We start from the raw sequence: 19825 nt of genomic DNA on the forward strand, positions 1-19825 counted from the left end.
TGTCTCTGCTTTTTTCTCTCTCCCTGTTTCTCTTTCTGTCTGTCTCTCTTTTTGTGTGTATTTGTCTGTCTGACTCTCTCTCTCTCTCTCTCTCTCTCTCTCTCTCTCTCTCTCTCTCTCTCTCTCTCCCCTGGGAGGCCTTGAACCCAGGGTCTGACGGGGGAGAACTAACCTGTGGGCCTTGCGGGGTCAGGTGGGTGCGACAAGTGTTCTGGTGGCTCCCCCGTTGGTCGGGGGTTTGCACCTGCTGCCACACTCCGCATCCAAGGTCAGCAGTCTGTCCCCAGAGGAGGCTGGGGGAGATGGGGTGCTCTCTTTCCTGAAGAGGGAGCAGAGAAGAGAGCATGGCTGGATCTGTGAAGGGCTCAGGTATAAACCCACAGTGACAGAGGGGCCCCCGCACGTGCCCCTGCCACCGGGGGGAGACCTGGGGGAAGTGTCACTCAGCTCTTCCCGTACCCCATTCCACTCAGGTTTCCACTTATGGGGACCTGGGACCCAGCCAGGGCCCAGGCTGTGGGGTGCCCCTGAGTGGGGGAAACCCTTTTCCCAGGGAGGAGGCTGTGGCTGCTTGGGGGTTCCAGGTGTGCGTTGCCAGGAGGCGGTGGGGACCAGGGACCAGGCTGTGTCCCGGGGGAGGGCCTCGGCATGGGTGCGGCGGGAACCTGGTGAGCAGGCATCTTATCATTCGCTGGTGAGTCTCTGTCCGTTTCATGACACGTTGCTTGGGGACAAGACAGCGGGTCGTGCTGGAAGGGGTGCTCGGAGGAGGCTAAGGGACAGTGCTGTCCTGTGTCCGCCCTGCAGCCTGGGCGGGGTCTGCGGGGACAGCACCTCTGCACCTGCAGGGGCGGGTGAGGGGGGGGGGGGCGGGCCTGCCTGTCGTTTTGCAAACTTGACTCAGTGGCTGCTGAGAGGGGCAAGTGCACCACCTTGCGTCTGCACGGGCCGCCTCCTCTGGGACCTCAGCCCGCTCTCGGGGCGTCCTCCCTGAGTCGGTGGATGGATGGACGGGTGGAGGGAGGGTCCCTGGGTCTCCGGATACGCAGCAGCAGGAGGACGGGCCTGGTTCCCATGGCCTCCGGGCCCCAGCCTCCCAGCTGAGGGCGTTTGAGAAGCTGCGATTACCTTGTAATTGTTCCCAGCAGTGAGGCCGGTCCCGAGGAGCAGGAGCCGCTCCAGGGTTTGTTTGCCTTCTGTGTTCCCCGGGCCAGTGGTAACCAAGGCCCGCTTCCCCTTGGTGACGGAGGAGCTCGCTCCGGCCAGGGCCGCTCCAGCCCCAGCGAGCGAGGTCGGGGGACCCGGCAAGGCCCGGCGGCCGGCACACAGGGTGCCAGGTGCTGCCTGCACACCTCTCGGCTCCCCGCTCCGAGGACGGAGGGCTCCTCTCCTGGCGCTCTCCCCCCCGCACTGCCGGAACCGTTCCAGAACTCCAGACCCGGGTAGGTGTCTGGGCGCCCATGAGGCCACTGGCCAGCAGGCCGTGCGGGGTGGATCTCAGGCCGGGCGGTGGACCTCAGCCAGCACGCGACGTGGGGCCAGGAGTGACCTTCCTTCTAGATTCCGGCAAGCCCCTGGGCTCTGAGTAATTTGGGGGAGGATTGCAGGGGAGCAGAGCCAAGCTGTGAGCAGCCCAGGTCTGGGCCAGGGCAGGCGCTGTGGCCAGAGGGCAAGCCAGGTCCTGGATGGAGAGGGTGCGGTTGTTGGTGTGAAAGGAACGGCATTATGACAGGTCGGCAAGGCCGGTGTGGCTGGTGGCAGTGGGGAAACTGGAGGAGCAGAGAGAGCTGAGGGGGTTTTAAGGAGCTTGGAGGTGGGCAGAGGGGAGCCCCTACTGAGCTGTGAGCAGAGGAGGGGCCTGGACATGGTGTTTGCCATAACCTTGGTCTTCCCGACCCCGAGCACCCGAGACCTTCCAGGAAGGCAGGGAACCCTCAGGGCCCGTCCTGTAGGTCCGGCAGAGGGACGGGCCAGCAGCCCCTGCCAATTACTGTGTTAAACCTGTGGCTTCTAGGCTTGGTTTGTTATGAGCCAGTTTCAGGACTGGCTTCCTGCGGAGGGATGGACACTCCCCTGTGTCTCTCTTTCTGATGTGTTTCCTCCGGGCCTCCACGTGGGGAGGACTCCCACCCGCCTGGGCACGCACGCCCCCGGGGGTCCGGCTGCGGTGCCATCCCCAGGCCGTCCGCGGGGGAGGGGCCCGGGCACCCCCTTTCCGGCAACTCCCAGGCGATGCCTGAGCTGGGTCCGGGCGCCCCGGTGGGACCAGATGCGGGCACGCAGGGTGACTGGCCGCCTCCCCCCGAAAGTGACTGCTTCTCAAGGAAGGAGTTGGACGGCTCCCCGTGCAGGATCCCGGTCGTGTCTGCTTTTCCATTTGGGGACCTGGAGAGGGGTGCTGTCAATCAGGAGAGGTGGGATATCGGGGTGAGGGGCCGGGCCACGGCGCGTGGGGACCGCCTGAGTGCCGCCGTCCGACTTTCACACAGATTCCTTCCATCTGCCCAGCTGCCGAAGCGATTAAACCTGTGATTCACTGCAGCGCGTTTCAGGGGAAGGCGCTGTGTTACGAACACGTGGGTCCCAGCGGCTTGTGTTGTTGGCAGGTCTTGCTGCCTCAGCAGAAAAGAGGCGCTTCTGATATGGGAACGGGAACTCGGGACGGAGTTAGCCATCCTCAGCGCCTCGGCGGAGAGGGCCTGTGGCTTCCCCAGCCTGGAAGCCCGCCGCCCGCCCGGGCTGGCTGCCGCGCGAGGGGCTGGGGGTCCCCACGCCTGGGGCCGTGTCTGGGCCGCCCGAACGTGGGACACGGCCTCTGCTCCCCATTCTGCCTGAGAAGGGACGTGGTTTTATTTTATGGGGAGTCCACCGTGCGGAGGAAATACCTGTGTAGCGTGGCCTGTCAGGTCTCGGGCAGCCCTGCCGACGCGAGCACGGGAACTGTGCACTGTAGCCCCTGCGTGTATCTAGGAGGCGGGGGGGGGGGGGGGGCGGGGGGGCGGGGGGGGGACCTGGAGTGGCTTGAATGGCGGGGCCTGGGCTGGCTCACGTCTCCGAAGTCAGGCCGACAAGGGTGCTGGACAAGCACGTGCCTTCGTTCTTGCTCCTTCTCCCCTCGGCCCTGACTGCCACCCGGGACGAGCCCAGTACGTGGATCTCGGTCCAATTTCCCTTTTCCCCACTCCCCTTTCTTCCTGTGTTCTCCGAGGTGACGAGTGGGCAGACTCACCCAGGTCACACTTGCTTTCCTGAGACAGTTTTCCGTGTGTGTCTGTCCCGGCCACCTGGCCCCGGAGAACACCCAGGACCCCACAGACACCCCACCACACGTGCCACCCCTTCCCGGAGCCAGCACAGTGGGGGGTGTGGGGGGCTCCCCGCAGAGTCCTCACTGTCACCGTTAGTGAGCGTGGGCTGAGGAGCGTCAGGGACAGCCCTGTTCTTGGCGGAGGTCGCTGAGCTTGGGGTGGGGAATGGGGTCGGGGTCTGCGTGACTGCGTTCCCCCACTGAGCAGCTCTGGAGACCCCTTTCTCGGGGAACCAACCCCCTTCCCTCTCCTCAGGCCACTGGATGGCAAATCCATCGCCGGCGCTGGCTCTTTGCGAAGTGCCGAGCTGTCCGTGGGCTCCGCATGCAAATCCTTAACGCCCACAACGGGGTCAAACAGTCATCGCCCCCTTTTCAGCGGGTGAGGAACCCGAGGCTCAGGGAGGTGTGAGAACTCGCCCAAGGTTACCCAGCATGTGGAGCTGAAGGTAAAGCCAGGGGGCCCCACTCCAGACCGCAAGTGTCTTCTCCATCTTTGTAGGCACCTCGAAAACCAGTCGCCCTTGACCGGCCCTGGTCCAGTTCCAAGGATTCTCAGATAGAGGCAGGGGGGCCACTCAGGAGGATCCCAAGGGGTGGACTGGGCCTTGGGGGTCACTATGACCCCCATTTTGCAGGATCAGGAATTGGATTCCCCCCCACCCCATCCCGTCTATCCAACATTGACAGAGTTTGGAGCTGTCTGCCAAACTCACAAGAGCCTGATGTATAGACCTGAGGCAATGGGGCCGCACACAGTCGGGATAAGATAAGGAGTAGCACAGTCAGGATAAGATAAGGAGTAGCACAGTTGGGATAAGATAAGGAGTAGCACAGTCAGGATAAGGAGTAGCACAGTCGGGATAAGGAGTAGCACAGTCTGGAGAGGGAGTAGCACAGTCAGGAGAGGGAGTAGCACAGTCGGCAGAGGGAGTAGCACAGTCGGGATAGGGAGTAGCACAGCCGGGAGAGGGAGTAGCACAGTCAGGATAGGGAGTAGCAGTCAGGATAAGGAGTAGCACAGTCGGGATAGGAGTAGCACAATCAGGATAAGGAGTAGCACAATCAGATGTGCTCAAGATTGGTGTTCACCTCTGAGAGCGGCCAATGGGAGGTGCAGAGCCCGAGCTCAGGGAACCAGCGAGCGGCCCTTAGGACTTGCACCTCTAGCTCTGTGGCCCGATATCTCTGTTGTCACCACAGGGGTAGACCTAATAAGAGCTGGAGTCCTCGGGCCCATGGATGAGGCTGCCATCTTCCCGGGCGCTGTGTCTGTGCCCTCGCTCAGCGGCACCTTTCTCAAGCAGCCCTTTCCTTAGACAGGTGTGACGTCACCGACCGGGTCACAGCTAGTTTGGGTGACGCTCTGCATTCTGGCTTTCCTGCCGCCCACAGCCCAACATGCCTCCCGGCTCCGGCCCCCTCGCTGGTCACCCTGCTTCTACTGTGACTGCCAATAGCCTCGTCTCAACAGCGCCACCCACAGGGATTCTGCTGGAACGAGTCAGACTGCGTCCTCTGCCTGCTCAAAGCCCTCCTGGGTTTCTCGTCACACCAGGGACAAAATCCGGTCCTCTCTGGCCCCTGAGGCCCGGTGCGCTGCCTTCTGCATGCTCTTACCCTGTCTCCTCCTATAGCAGTGGTTCTCAACCTTCTGGCCCTTTAAATACAGTTCCTCATGTTGTGACCCAACCATAAAATTATTTTCGTTGCTACTTCATAACTGTCATGTTGCTACTGTTATGAATCGTCATGTAAATATCTGATATGCAGGATGGTCTTAGGCGACCCCTGTGAAAGGGTCGTTCGACCGCCAAAGGGGTCGCGACCCACAAGTTGAGAACCACTGTCCTATGGCCTCTCCATCCTCTGCTCCAGCCACTTGGCCTCTGTTCTCCCAACATGCCAAGCGTGCTCCCACCTCAGGGCATTTGCACCTCCTGTCCCCTCTGCCTGGAATGCTCTTCCCATTCTTTCCTCCCTCCCTCCCTTCTCCCAGGTCTCTATTTGTATATCACTGGGTCAGAGAAGACTTCTCTTGATCCCCCCCTTCCCCATCACTTGCTTTGTCCTCACTCCTAGGCTTCATTTTTCTTTAACACTTGCTACCTGGCCCTGTATTGGCTATTCATTCATTCAGTGCTTGTTGATTGAGCACCTCCTATGCTCCAGGCTCTGTTCTAGGCATTGGGGCTACCACAGTGAACACAACAGATGCGAATCTCTGCCCTGGAAGCTTTTGTTAATTCTTCAAATGCCTTACCTGTCTCCCCCACTCGACTGCCAGCCCCATGAGGGCAAGTTCTACTTGTGTGTATATTACAGGTGCCCAGCAAATATTTGTGGAATGGATTCCCGCCCTGAGTCACCTCACTGGGACCTGGGCGTTTCCCAGTGCTTATCAGGTGACCATTCACAAACTACTTACTCTCAGGTTGGGTCACGGCTGCAGGTGACGACCTTGTCGGTTTTGACGGTTCCTACCCGTTTCTACCAGGGAAGGTGCGGGCGGGACACTGCCCTACTTACCCAAACACCAGCCACATGTAGCTCACAGTTTGGGAGTCACCCGCTTTGCTGAGGTCCCCAGGGACTAAGGAACAAAGAAAGGGTCTTGGGAAGCCCATCTGGGCTTGGCAGGTGCCGTGTGGGATGGGCGAATAAGCAGCTGAGATTTATTTGGTACCTACTGTATACACAGAGGCCTTAAGCAGGGGCCTTTTCGGCCAGCTTTTCATGTTTCACGGGAGTGTCTGTGGGTGTTGTTGGTACTGGCATCCCTGGGCCGCTCTATGTGGCAGCTGGTCCAGTCAAGCCGTGCATTAGCCTGGCCCAAGGCCCTGCTGTGGCCTCACAGGTGACAGGCAGGCCCCGGCACCACGGGCGGAGGGAGGAGCGGACCTGGGGGCTGGGATGGTTTCCTGCTTGGCCGATTTGGAGCAGCCTCGGGGTGTTGCCTTGCTCTGTGGAAAAGCAGGGCCTGGGAATCCGTGCATGTCTCTGCTCGTCCCGCCTGGTTCCCAGGCTGGGGAGTGTGCGCACACGCGTGATCCGCCGTGACATCGGTTCTTCCATGTCCTCATCCTCAGGCCGGCGGCCCTGGTGCGTGCCGGCCACCCCCTCCCCCATGACACTTCGGGTGCAGGCGCGGCGGTGCAGGCGCGCGTTCCGGATTCCGGAGAAACGCGATCTACAGGTGCCTGTCAGGGCCGTGCTATTGCCAGACCGCGGCTCTGCGCTTTCTCTTCTGGAGGAAGGGGAGGGGCGGGCGCGGGGACGCCGCTCTGGAAGGCGGACTCCCCACATCTGAATATCGTTAGCCGTGTCCCTGTGTGTCCCCTTGGCGAGCAGGCCGCTCCAGGTCTCGGAACCTCAGCTTCTCTGCTCTGTGGCCCCTTCCCACTCCCACCGCCTGCCAGGCGCCTTTTGGAAAAGTGCACATTTTTCACCTATTGTTTTATTTGTTGAGGTGAAATTCACATAATATAACAATAACCTTCTTACAGGTCCAATCAGTGGCATTTAGTACATTCACAAGGTGCCACCACCATCTCTATCGAGTTCCACAACATTTTCATCCTCCCACCCCCCAAAAAAAGAGGCCCGGACCCGTTAGCAATCGCTCGCCATTCCCCCGTCCCTGGCCCTGGACTCCTGGCAACCACTCATCTGCTTCCTGTCTCTATGGACTTACCTATTCTAATTATTTCATATAAAGAACATGAAACAGCCCTAGCTGGTTTGGCTCAATGGATAGAGCGTTGGCCTGGGGACTGAAGGTCCCGGGTTCGATTCTGGTCAAGGGCACATGCCCAGGTTGCAGGCTCGATCCCCAGTGGGGGGGCATGCAGGAGGCAGGTGATCAATGATTCCTTCACATCATTGATGTTTCTCTCTCTCTTCCTTCCTGGAATCAATTTTATATATATATTTAAAGGAATGCAGTACTGATGCCTGCTACAATGTAGGTGAACCTCAAAAACTTGATGCCGAGTGAAAAGGCCAGATATAAAAGGTCACATATTGTATTCTTTTTAAGGGAGCTTGCAACCCGCGCATGTGCCCTGACGGGGAATAGAACCGTGACCTCCTGGTTCCTAGGTCGACACTCAACCACTGAGCCACACCGGCCTGGCAGTACTTCATTTCTTTTTGTGGCTGACTCACATTCCACTGTGTATGCGTTCTACAGTTGGTTTACCCATCCACCTGCGGAGGGCCATCTAAGTTCATCCCTTCATGGCCTTTCTGCAATAATGAAACGGTGGTAAGGAAGTTTGAAAGAAAGGGAAACTAAAGCTCATCACTCTTACAGCATTTTCGTTTTTCTGGGTCCCTTTTCATCCCTTTCCCCGCATCTGCCTGTAAAGGTTTTTTCTACATTTTACTCTCAGGGCAGATCCAGTTGTGCCCTTTGCTCCACGTGCCGTAGCAACCCTTTGCCTGTGCCCCTGGTACGGCGATCCTTCCTGCCAGCACCGGTGAGGGCTGTCAGACCCCCAGAGGCGCCAGCTGGGGCAGCCTCTTCCTGCCCCCCTGCCTGTCCCCCACGGGGCCAGCTGGTGCCATGGGAGCCTGACCCGCGGACCCTCCCCCTTGCCGCCTTTGGACTCGCTGAGGCCCCCCCCATCCCCTGTGGCCTTGTCGGCCCAGGTGTTCAGGACTTTCCGGGTTGACTGGGTCAGAGGAGGAAGGCCAGCAGCGCACAGAGGAAGTTCCTGCAGCCACTGTGGCCTCGAAAGTAGGTTTAAGTCCTTTTTGCACCCACTGGCCTGTGCCGCCTGGGACTCGCCTCCCCGGGGCTTCCTGCTGAGTTCCGAGAACCCCCGGGGAGTGGCGATTAGGTTGCACCGGGAGACGCGCTGCCCGATTTCTTAGAATCCTTTCCAAGTTCATTGGCTGCCGTCCCTTCCAGGCCCTGTCGGCAAACCTTCGGTCCAATTAGCGGTGCAGAAGCTCCTGAGCGTCGGCGGCCGCCACGGTCAGCTCGCAGCCCCGGACGCCTTGCGATGGGTAGACACTGGGTTTCCTTCCACCGTGGGGTGGGGGTGCCGAGGTCCGGGATTTAAGGGTGGTGAGAGGAGAGGTGGCCGTGAATGAAATGAACAGAAACTGCTCTGGGGCTGTCGTGTTACGGAGAAAGTCCTCAAGTTGTACAAACACCTAGATGTCCATCTGTCAGGGAAAGCTCCGGAAATTATGGCGATGGAATATTGTGCCCCTCCCGACACATGAACTTGCCCTCCTCGCTAATATAGGATGACTTGGGGAAAGCACACTGGGGAGGACTTGGGAAGGGGGGGTCCTTTGCTGTTAAGGGGACTGTCTTTGCACCTGCACTTGAATGCACAGGGAGTGGGAGGGGGACCCTTTAACTTATGGTTTGTACATTCCTGGGTGGAGCTTTCACAGGAGCACATGTAGCGTTTGAAATCTGTCAAGATAGCACGAGAGGTTTCAAAACCTGTGGTTATCAATCCAAGCCTGGCGGCTCTCATGTCACATGGATTTGAGTTTCCAAATATTGAGCTAGAGTCCCTTCAACCAGCAGCGCCTGATCCCCAGGAGGACTCGTTAGGATGCAGACGGGGCAGGGGAGGGGGGGCCACCCCGTGTCTCTGATTCAGGAGGTCCGGGCGGGGCGTGCCTTTGCAGCTCTAACCAGCGATGCTGATCTGCTGGTGCCTGGGGACCTCACTTTGAGAACCACTCCTGTGAACCGAATAACAGGCGAACATCCCTATGGCCTCTTCCCTGTAGGAAGTGTGGGACTCCTGCCCCTGCGGCGGGCCTAAGGGGGTGGTTGATTTGGGGGTTCTGAAGTTGTGCCCCCACAGGCAGCTTTGCTGGAGCTGTGGCCTCACGGGGGGCTCCCTGCCCGATGGAAGGATGTCTGGGGGTCTCTCCCCTCCAAGACGGGGCTGGGCTCCTCGGGCCGCCCTGTGAGGCCTTACCCGTGCCTGCCTGGGCACCCCCTGGCTGAGTGCCCCCCGCACTTGGCAGTCACGATTCCATCCTTGCGGGTGTCCCCTCGAGTTAAAGGGAGGCGGGAGGGGCAGGGCGCGTCGTGTACGCAGCAGCTGAGGCTGCCAGTCACCTGGGGGATTGCAGGCGGCTGCCCCAGCCAGGTAGGGGCGAGGAGGGACCATTGTCCCCGAGCCTTTCCCCGGGGACTCCCGTGGGCTCTCTCCGTGGAGGTGCCATGGGTGGCACCGCTCTCTGCCCCGCCTTCCTGCCCCCTTTCTGTGGCGCCCCAGCTTCTCCGTGGACCAGGCAGGCCCAGTGAGATAGACGGATGCCCAGCCCCAGGCCGGGCGACGTCAGGGGCCCGGAATCGAGACTCCATCCCCACTGCCACGCGAAGGCGGGCCTGCCACCGCCCTGGCTCACTTTCTGGAAGGTCGCTGTGTGCTGGGGTGTGTCGCTGAGGTCCCCCCGAGAACAGGGCTGCTCGTCTGACCGGAGCCCCGGCCGTCGCCCTCCCAGCCGTGGCGGGCTGCAGCGTGACTCGGTGTGAGCTCTTAGTCTCTGTATGAGTGGCACCACGTTCCCAGGGCCCGGCCCCACTGCCTCAAGCCCTTTCTGAAAGTGCCCGATGAGTCATCCGGTCCTTCCGTAGGTGTTTACGGCAGGTGCGTTTTTGGTCTTTTGAGGTCAGAGGCTAGAGCTCTGGACCGACCGTGGGGGACTTTTCTCTCCAAAATCATCGTCAGAACTTTCCAGAAGGGTCCAACACTTTGGTTGAGTCTAGGGGCAGAGACGTTTGTGTCCCTGCTTGAGCGAGAACACAGCTCAGTGGACGGGGAGGCGGGGGGCAGGGGGCAGTGACCACATGGCACTCATCCTGCTGCGGGTGGCACCTCCTGCAGGGGCTCCGTGGCCAGGCCGCAGGGAGGACGCCCTGAGCGCTCCCACGTGGAAGCGAGGCGGCCGTGGCCCACAGGAGCCCGGACCCTCAGCAGCTGGCAGAGCCGGCGCTCAGCCGGGCGGCAGAGGTGCCATCACAGATCCGCGCGGATCACAGATCACCCGGGGCAGCTTCTCTTGCAAAATCCTGGGCCGCAACCACCCGTGTGGGGGCGGAGCCGCGGCGGGAGGGAGCGTGTCTGATCTTCAGGTGAAAGGAGGCTTTATAAATAGGTCACCTGGTTCCACATCCTGAATTTCATCCTTTCCCCGTCTCGGGTCAAAACAATGGTTTCACTGTTGTGGGGTCAGTGGGACGGAGGGACGCACTGAGGGGGAGCTGAGCGCCGAGGAGGTGAGTGTGTCTGCCTCTCCTGTGTGCCTGCCCCCACCCCGCTCCATGCACTTGTCACCCGTCACCCTGGATGTGCCGCCAGTACCCACACAGAGTGCTGCTCCTTCGGTGAACTTGCTCTTACACAACAGAACAAAAGGATCGTTTTTGTAGGCGGGGCCCCGGTGAAATGAGCTGAAGGGTGCCTTTGGAAGGCTGTCATCGAAGGGACCCCACGGAGCTCCAGGCAGGTGCTGAGCCCGGGGTTGAAATTCCTGCCCCTCTCCAGTCACTGCCCCCCCCCCCCCCCCGCCCCCCAGGTCCCTGCCCCCTGCCCAGCCTGCAGAGTGGAGCCCGGCCCGCTGTCCAGCCACGGCGGCTGGGATTCGGGTTCCCCAGCTCCCTCGTTTCTTGTGTGGGGCCGTGGAGACGGATGGCGATCCCGCTTCTACTGGGCAAATTGACATTTGTGAGTTAGAAACAGCGTCACTGGGCATCTTGGGAGAAATCCTTGTAGAAGTAACGTCCCCCTGTGGGATGGTCCCAGAGCTCCCGCTGGGAGTGTTGACCTTTAGTTTCCCTGCCCGTGTCAGCTGCGGACTCGGTTGCGTCTCGGTGGCTAAAGGAGCCTGCGTCTCGGTGGGTAAATGAACATGGATCCTCTGCTCGGTTCAAAGACGCGGCACACGCGGGAGCCTTCAGGAATCAGTTGGTGGCAGCTTGTTCTTAGGAACGGGGCGGGGGGGGGGGGGTGTTACATCCATATTTTTCAGCCCTTTATTCCTTTTGGCATGCTTAACCATCATCGTCATGACAATGCGAGTAATATTTGCATTTTTTAAAGTTTTTGCATTTTTAAAATAAGTGTTGAAAGTGAACTGTGTCCCCCCTTTTCCTCCCCCTGCCCCACCCCAGCCTCCAGGGTAAACTATTGTGAACGGTCTGGTGTTTGTGCTTCTAAACCCCTCCCTCCCTCCACCTACAAACAGATACAGGCACAGAATTTTCTTTTTTTTTAAAAAATATATTTTTTTATTGATTTCAAAGAAGAAGGGAGAGAGAGATAGAAACATCAAGGATGAGAGAGAATCATTGATCAGCTGCCTCCTGCAGGCCCCACACTGGGGATCTAGCCTGCAACCCGGGCATGTGGCCTTGACCAGAATCGAACCTGGGACCTTTCAGTCCGCAGGCTGACGCTCTATCCACTGAGCCACACCAGCTAGGGTGAGAGAATCTTCTTAATTCTGTTCATATAGAGATGGGATCACGCTCTGCATCCTGTTCTCCAAGTTGCTTTTCAAAACGCGAGCATCACGTTACACTTTATGTGAAGTCAGCACATGGGAGGGGCTGCCTCCTCTGTGCGCGGCTGCGGGGCTCTCGGGTCCGTGCGTGTCTTTGCCCACGTGCCCCTGCGCGGGGTCCTGGGGTCTCCCAGACCCTGGGAGAGCGGTTGGCGGGGGATCGCTGCGTGTGTTACGCCTGGATGGCACCTGCAGGCCGAGAAGCATGTCCCAATTTGGGGGTCTGTCTCTGTCTGGGACACGCCCACCCCTGTCCCTGAGAGGCATCCCCACATCCTCTGGGGTCCCTCGACCTTTTTTGACCCCGTGGGTCCCACATCCCGTCCCCTCGCTGTCCTCAGCCAGCATCCCTTCTCTCCGAGACCTGTGTAGTGAAAGCAGTGGGTGTGTCCAGAGGCGTCTCCACCCCTTTGTGTCAGGAGCGACGCTCTGCCTCAGATCATTAAAGGCCGGGCCCCCCACACCAGGTCTCGGGCCCCCACAGTGAGCTTGGTTCTGGGCTTCCTTCCCTGCGCCTCCAAGTCCGCACCTGCTGCCCCTCCACCTGAGGGCACAGAGGGTCCCGCTGGAGAGACTAGAGGGAAGGGGTTTGTGGGTGCTGCTCTTCCCTTCTATGGGGCGCGGTGGCCCCCACAAACCCCCTCGAAGCAGGCCTTTGAGATGCGAGCGCTGATCCCGGGCCCCAGACTGAGCCCACGCTGGGAGTCGGCACTGGGAGGAGGGAGGAGGCTTCAGGGCGCTCCTGGGTCCGCCTGGAATTCCTGATGGGCAGGTGGCTCTGGTGGCTGCAGGGACGGGGGGCGGGGGGAGGCTTTGCCTGAGAGGCACCCCCTTTCGCAGTGCACCATGAAGTGGCTCTTGACTCAGGTGGATGATATGTGTGGCATCGGTGGGGTGGGGGGGATGGGGGCATTCTCAGAGGGGAAACCATAGCGCTCAGTGGGCTGAGAGCGGACGCCCCATCCCCTCTGTCCCAGGGCTTTCGATCCCGTTCACTCTATCGTAGGTAAATGCCACATCTGCCAGGCCTGCCACGCTTCTCGTGTGCGTGTGTGTGTGTGTGTGTGTGTGCACGTGCACACTCATGCCCTCTGGGTCCTCTTCAGGGAGAGATGAGTTGGTGCTCAGGGTGCAGCACAGGCGTCTCCGCGCTGTGACTGTCATTCCTGCTTCCCTTGTATGGTCCTCCCCCACAGCCCAGCCCTCCAGCGCACGGGACGGGACACTCACAACCACAGGCCCGGCTTTGATCTCAGGGCCTGTCCTCTCTCTGTCGCCATGGCGTGCTGGGGCCAGTGCTGCCCGGCTGGGACGGGACGAGAGGGTAGGTGAGTGGGAGGAGGGCCCGGCCCAGCTGTGACCAGAGGAGCCGAGGGAAGGGGAGCGCGGAGAGTGAGGTGGCCTGGGGGCAGGCTCAGGCTGCGTCCCCACACAGCTGCTCATCAGAGAAGGGACAGGGAGGAGGCCTGCGGTGATGTGGTGGCCTGGGCGGTGAGCCTGCCGTCGGAGGAGGACGCTGTCCACACGACACGACACTTCCCGGGGAGTTGGGCAGCTCTCACTGCACCCCCGAGAGTGCAGACCCCAGCTGGTGCCGGTGCCGAGGCGCCCTGTGCTGACTCACACCTCCTGGTGGTCTGGGGAGGGCTGTCCTTTCTCTCCTGCCTTCCCCACCTGCCTTTTATGGCTGCTAGTTTTTCTTTGGCCCTTTTTGATCTTTAAGCCGGTTTTCCCTGTAGGAAAGATGCTAGGAGATCCCAACAGCCACCCCGTTACCCTAGAAAAGTAGTCCTGCAGGTAGCGCTCCTTTGAACATGGTGAGCACACGCGTGGGGATGTGTGCATATGTATTCATGTGTCCACACGTGTTCCTCCGCCGGGTTGAATCCTCACCCGGCTGCGTTGGCGCGTGTGGATGGCCTCCTCCCTTCCTCGGGCCCCTCCCCCAGGCCTGACACTGGTCTTTGGGAAGCGCCAGGCGCTGGGATCCTGTTGGGGACAACCGGTCCTGCAGCCCGGGGGACCAAGGACAGAGGGGACAGGGTGTTATGTGGGTGCTCAGAGGTTGGTGGGACAGCAGGGGCACAAACCAGGATCTGCCTGTCTTGAGGGTTGGCTTGAGACAGCCGTGGGGAGGAACGGGTGATGCAGTCTTGGAGACACGGTGGCTGACATGCCATGTGCTTTCTGGGAACATCCTGCTCATCAGCCTGGATGCCGCCGCTGCCAGTGCTGAGGGTGTGCGCCCGTGTGTGTGTGTGTGTGTGTGTGTGTGTGCGCGCGCGCGCACCTGTGTGTGTGCACCTGTGTGTGCCTGCACCCTTGTGTGCCCGTGTGTGTGTGCATCTGTGTGTGTGCACCCAGGTGTGTGCACGCCCGTGTGTGTGCACCCGTGTGTGCGCGCACCTGTGTGTGTACACCTGTGTGTGCCCATGTGTGTGTGCACCCGTGTGTGTGCATCTGTGTGTGTGCCCGTGTGTGTGCGTGCACCCAGGTGTGTGCATTTGTGTGTGTGTGCACGCCCATGTGTGTGTGCACCCGTGTGTGTGCGCACCTGTGTGTGTATACCTGTGTGTGCACCCGTGTGTGTGCATCTGTGTGTGTGCCCGTGTGTGTGCATGCACCCAGGTGTGTACACCTGTGTGTGTGCACGCCCATGTGTGTGTGCACCCATGTGTGAGTGCCCGTGTGCGTGCATGGCTGTGTGTGATGATGCGTGGGTAGTGAGGGCAGCAGCACGGCCAGCTCTGTCCCCGCCCCTCCCGTCCCAGCCCCGCAGGGCCATGTTCGGACACACCCTCTGTGACTCTGCTGCTTCTGGGCGGGGACAAGGGCTGTGCGCTCCCACCTGGTGAAGAGCCATCGCAGGCCCTGGCACTCCTGTAGCAGCACTAGTCCCTGCGAGGCCTGGGCGCCTGCCTGTGTCTCATGATGGCAGAGGAGGCTGGTCCGGAGCTGGGGTGGTGCCCGCTGGGGACGCCCGTGGGTCAGTGTTAACAGGCGCGTTCCAGACCAAACCAGTATCTCGATGGCTCCTCACAGAACAAGTTTGCCAACCCCTGGCTCCGAAGGGACCCTCAATGTGACCTGTTCTGGCTCCGCATCTAAGCACCCGGGTCCCGGCCCAAAGCAGCGTCCACCTGCAGGACCAGGTGCAGTGACCAAGACAATGGGTAACGGCGATCTCTGTTCAGTGCACGGAGCACGGCTTAGGGGGAAAGTGACATGGCCGTGTCCCCGGTCCTCTCCGGACACTGTCTCCGTGGAGTCCTGGGTGAGCGGGGGACACCCTCTTTCAGAGGAGCAAACAGAAGCTCGGAAGAGCTAAGGGCGAGTCCTAGCCAGTGGCCAAGCCGCTGTTGGGGTGCGTGAGCTTCCCCAAGGGTTGGAGGCCCCAGAGCAGGGCCGGCAGAGAGGAGTCGGGGGACGGAAGCATCCTGCTCGCGGCCGGCCCCAGGAAGGAGGCTAGCGGAGCGCCTGGGGGACACGCAGGGGGCAGGTCGCATTGAGACCCACGGAAAGAGGCGGGCAGCCGATGGCTCCAGAGACCCTGCCAGGACGCGGCTGGGTGTGGACAACGGGAAGGCGGTGAGAAGGAAGTGTTGGCTTTAACCGTGGCCTGGACACAGGGTAGAGGCCAGCAGGAGACTGAGTCAAGAGTGGCCCTGGGGTTGCCGCAGCGACGGACCACCTGGGAGGTGACTCAGATGGCGGGAAGCAGCAGCGTGGGTGGCCCATATCCCCTGGCTCTGCACTGGGGCACCCTCTGCGGGAATCACCCTGGATGCTGTAAGCACCTTTACCTGCTTCCCACCACTTCCTCCCAGAGATTCCCGGCTCAGGGTCAGGAGGTCCGGGTGGGCAGGGCCTCCCTCCGGGATGGCTCCTAATCGCGGGGCCCAGGGGGCAGGAGCTTCGCACCGAGGCGGTCAGAGGACTTGCTTAGCACCGGCCGCCAAGGCGGTGGGCCCTCAGAGCAGGAAGGGCTGGGGGGCTGACCTGGACGGACAGATGGCCGTCCCCATGGGGTTCTGCTGTCTCTGGTCACCGGGCCTAAGGCTGGACTGGCCTGCTTTCCTGCTTCGGCCTTGGCAGGGGAGACGATGGGCAGGGCCCTTAGTCTAGCTCGGGCTTGGCCGGCCACGCACCGCCTGTTCTTGTAAATAAAGTTTTATGGGAACCCAACCATGCTCATTTGCTGACGTGGCGGCCTTGGTGCTGCAGGCAGAGCGGGGCTGGCATGGGGACTGCCGGTCCGCAAAGCCCGGCGTTTACTCTCCAGCAGTTACAGAAAGAGCGGGTCCCTGCTGGCATTCAGTAGGAGTTAGAGGTGTGAGCAGGCCCAGGGGCACTGGCCTGAGGGCTCCCTTCCTCTCTCCTTCCTTCCCTCCCTCCTTCTCTCCCTTTCTCACCCCCCACCTTCCCACCTCTCATCCTCCCTGTTGTGGTCCTTCATCCTTCTCCATCCCTATCTCTCCAAGTGTTTTAAATGAATGTGCTGGAAGGACTTCTCCCCACCGCCATCCTCTCCCACAGCCATCACTGCCCCCTCCCCCCCGCCGCCCCGCTGCCCCGCTGCCCAGTGTCACCTGTCGCCATGGTCTCCCCACTGCCATCCTCTCCCACAGCGTGTCCCCCCCCACCCAGTGTCACCTGTCACCATGGTCGGGTAGGACCTTCCTCAGTGAGATTCTGGGGGGCCTTCCTGCTGGGATGACAGAGCCCAGAACAGGGCGATGGCTGCTCTGCTCCAAGAGGCAGTCCAATGAACTGTCTTAGGAGTTAATTTCCTCCTCGTCCTCCCAGAGAGCGGACCTGTGTCCCCACTGGGTCCTGCAGAGGGGTCACTGGGCACCGGCAGAGGGGTTGTCCACACAGAGGGGGTGTGGGTGCTTCTGACTGAGACCCGCCTTCCCCAGCTCAGAGAATGCTCGGATGGAGGTTGGGGGGCCCCCACAGGCCAGTCTCAGGGGTCACTGGGACCACGTTTCCACACCCAGCCTCAGGCTCTCCCGCCCTCGCAGGCTGGCAAGCCAGCCCCGAAGCCATGGGGTGCCCCCTCAGTGGGGCTGTAGGGGGGTCCTGGAGGTGTCCGTGGCTCTCAAGGGTCGATGGGACTGAAAGCTTGAAACGGGTTGTCCTGGGAGATCCAGGATGTGAGGTCTCCGGGGTCTCCATACGCACAGAACTTTCTGGAACCAGGTGTTCCCCCAGCTGCAGAAGGACACCTCAGCTCTGCACTGGCTTTGCAGGCATCTGACACAAGGGGTCCCCCAGCCTGTCTTGGAAGAAACGACTGGGAGGGGGAGAAGCAGGGCCTGCCGCTGAGACACGGGGTCCGGGCCACGGGTTCTCTCCGCCCGGAACCAGCCTCCAGCAGGCCTGCCTGTCCCGAAGGAAGACATCTCCTCCCGGGTCTCCTCCCAGGGCAGGGCCAGCTCCGGGCAGCTGGGGGGCCTCGGGAGCGCCCAGCCCCTCGCACGTCCCTCCTCTCCTGGCCCTGCTGATCCCAGGCAGCACAGGACCGTGGTCCCAGGTGCCCAGCCTCCCTGGCCCCCGCCCTTGGGCCCTGCAGGCACTGTCTTTGCTTCCCGGTGGGAAAGCAACGAGCCCATTGCAGAAGGGAGCCCCGCAGCCCCCTCCAGGCTCCCCGGTGTTCTCTTCGTCTCAGGCACCTCGATGCTGCTCAGAGCGAGTGACTGAGGGACCCTGTTCCCGGCAGCCAGGCGCCCAGGGCCTCTGGCCCGGCCCCTCTGCAGCCTCGTGGAGTGAGGTTCATAGAGCCAAGAGCCTGCCTGCTCCCTCGTCCTGGGAGCCCACCCCCACCCCGCAGGCCCAGAGGGAGGCTCAGGAGCCCAGTCCCTGTGACTGTCCCTTCTTCAAGGCGGACACAGGGGACGGCACGGCAGGTTGTTGAGTCCCCCGGCCCCACGTGTCAGCCTCTCCTCCTGCTGAGCCCCCTGATGGAGGGGGTGGCCCAGAGGCAGTGAGGTCTCTCCTCCCAGAACCACTTGCCCTCCCTTTTTTTTTTTTTTTTTTTTAAATATATTTTATTGATTTTTTACAGAGAGGAAGGGAGAGAGAGAGAGAGTTAGAAACATCGATGAGAGAGAAACATCGATCAGCTGCCTCCTGCACACCCCCTACTGGGGATGTGCCCGAAACCCAGGTACATGCCCTTGACCGGAATCGAACCTGGGACCTTTCAGTCCGCAGGCTGACGCTCTATCCACTGAGCCAAACCGGTTTCGGCCACCTGACCTCCCTTAAAGGAGCCGACGGCTAGGGCAGCCAGAGCAGGAGTGAGGGGTCTTGGAGTCGGACTTCCTCCCAGATGGTCTGCTGGAGCCCGAGGAGCCAAACGCTGGCTTCTGGTTGAAGGAAAGGTGGTGGTCATCGAAGTGCTGGCCCAGAGCGCTGGACGGCGGGTGAGGCTCTCATGCCCACCTGGCAGGGGGCTGCTTCAGGGGCCTCCAGAGAGCGTCGTTGGCACCCCAGTCCAGGCACCACGCGGATGTGGGACCTGCTAGGGGGGCTGCTGCAGGCTCAGGGCCCGAGAGCAGAGAGCCCCGGGCTGAGCACCCTCGCCGACCGGGAGTTACATTGCTGCATAGCCCCGGCCCCCTCCCTGGCGTGAGCCCGAGGCCTGTGGGAGGCGGCTGTGCTGGGAGGGAGCAGCTGGGAGGTGGCGTGTCAGGGCTTTGCCTCCCAAAGCAGCAGGCATGGGAGTAAGCTCCCCCTTGCTGGTGCCAGGGAAGATGCCCACCGCCTGGACTGATTCCAGGATCCGTGCCAACCGGGCCTTCTGCCCGAGAAATCACGATCAGGTACATGGTGCACCTGACACAGCAGAGCATCTCGCCGCCGTTCCGGAGCCTTCTCTCCCGGCGACTGCCAGGCGGGGGGGTGGGGGGGGGAAGCCTCTCCCTCAGGACAGCTCAGCTGGGGGACAGGGCGGGGTTCCCTCTGTGCCAAGGCCCCGGCTGGCCCGTGTTGGATGTGATGGGAGCCCAGAGCCAGGACGCGTCGGTGGCAGCCCGTCGCTCTGGTCCTGGCCTTCCTGTGGACCTCCTCCCCTGCCCCACACCCTGCTCACCGGTCCTGTTTCTCTTTCCACCCGGCAGGCAGCACGGACCTCGCCACCGCGTGCAGAGGCCGCCTCACAGCCTCGGGAGAAGAGGCCCGGCCATTGATGCGTTTGCCTTGGGCGTCAGGGACGCCGTGAAGCAGGAGGCGACCATGGGTCAGAAGGTCACCGGAGGGATCAAGACGGTGGACATGAGGGACCCCACGTACCGGCCCCTGAAGCAGGAGCTCCAGGGCCTGGACTACTGCAAGCCCACCCGCCTGGAGCTGCTGCTGGACATGCCGCCCGTGTCCTACGAGGTCCAGCTCCTCCACTCGTGGAACAACAACGACCGCTCGCTCAACGTCTTCGTCAAGGAGGACGACAAGCTGATCTTTCACCGGCATCCGGTGGCCCAGAGCACGGACGCCATCAGGGGCAAGGTCGGGTACACGCGGGGGCTGCACGTGTGGCAGATCACGTGGGCCATGCGGCAGCGGGGCACGCACGCCGTGGTGGGGGTGGCGACGGCCGACGCCCCCCTGCACTCCGTCGGCTACACGACCCTCGTGGGCAACAACCACGAGTCCTGGGGCTGGGACTTGGGGCGCAACCGGCTCTACCACGACGGCAAAAACCAGCCGAGCAAGACTTACCCGGCCTTTCTGGAGCCGGACGAGACGTTCATTGTCCCGGACTCTTTCCTGGTGGCCCTGGACATGGACGACGGGACCCTGAGCTTCATTGTGGACGGACAGTACATGGGTGTGGCTTTTCGGGGACTCAAAGGCAAAAAACTGTATCCTGTCGTGAGCGCCGTCTGGGGCCACTGTGAGATCCGCATGCGCTACTTGAACGGACTCGACCGTAAGTGTCTCCTGCACCCTCCCAGGCGGCCCCGCCCC

At 61.4% G+C, this 19825-nt stretch overlaps 1 protein-coding gene across 4 annotated transcripts in view; it reads left to right on the forward strand.

Moving 5' to 3' along the window:
• SPSB1 (splA/ryanodine receptor domain and SOCS box containing 1) overlaps positions 1-19825 on the forward strand; it is a 63210-nt gene that overhangs the window by 33906 nt on the left and 9479 nt on the right. For all 4 annotated transcript variants that reach the window (XM_070404026.1, XM_070404024.1, XM_070404025.1 and 1 more), the window contains one exon: positions 18979-19787. In XM_070404026.1, coding sequence (XP_070260127.1) covers positions 19094-19787 — 694 coding nt within the window. In that variant the 5' untranslated portion in view covers positions 18979-19093. The remainder of the gene's footprint in view (positions 1-18978; positions 19788-19825) is intronic.

This window comes from Myotis yumanensis, unplaced genomic scaffold (genome assembly GCF_028538775.1).
Source record: "Myotis yumanensis isolate MYYU_CA2020_CCGP unplaced genomic scaffold, mMyoYum1.0.hap1 SCAF_2, whole genome shotgun sequence".
NCBI lineage: Eukaryota > Metazoa > Chordata > Mammalia > Chiroptera > Vespertilionidae > Myotis > Myotis yumanensis.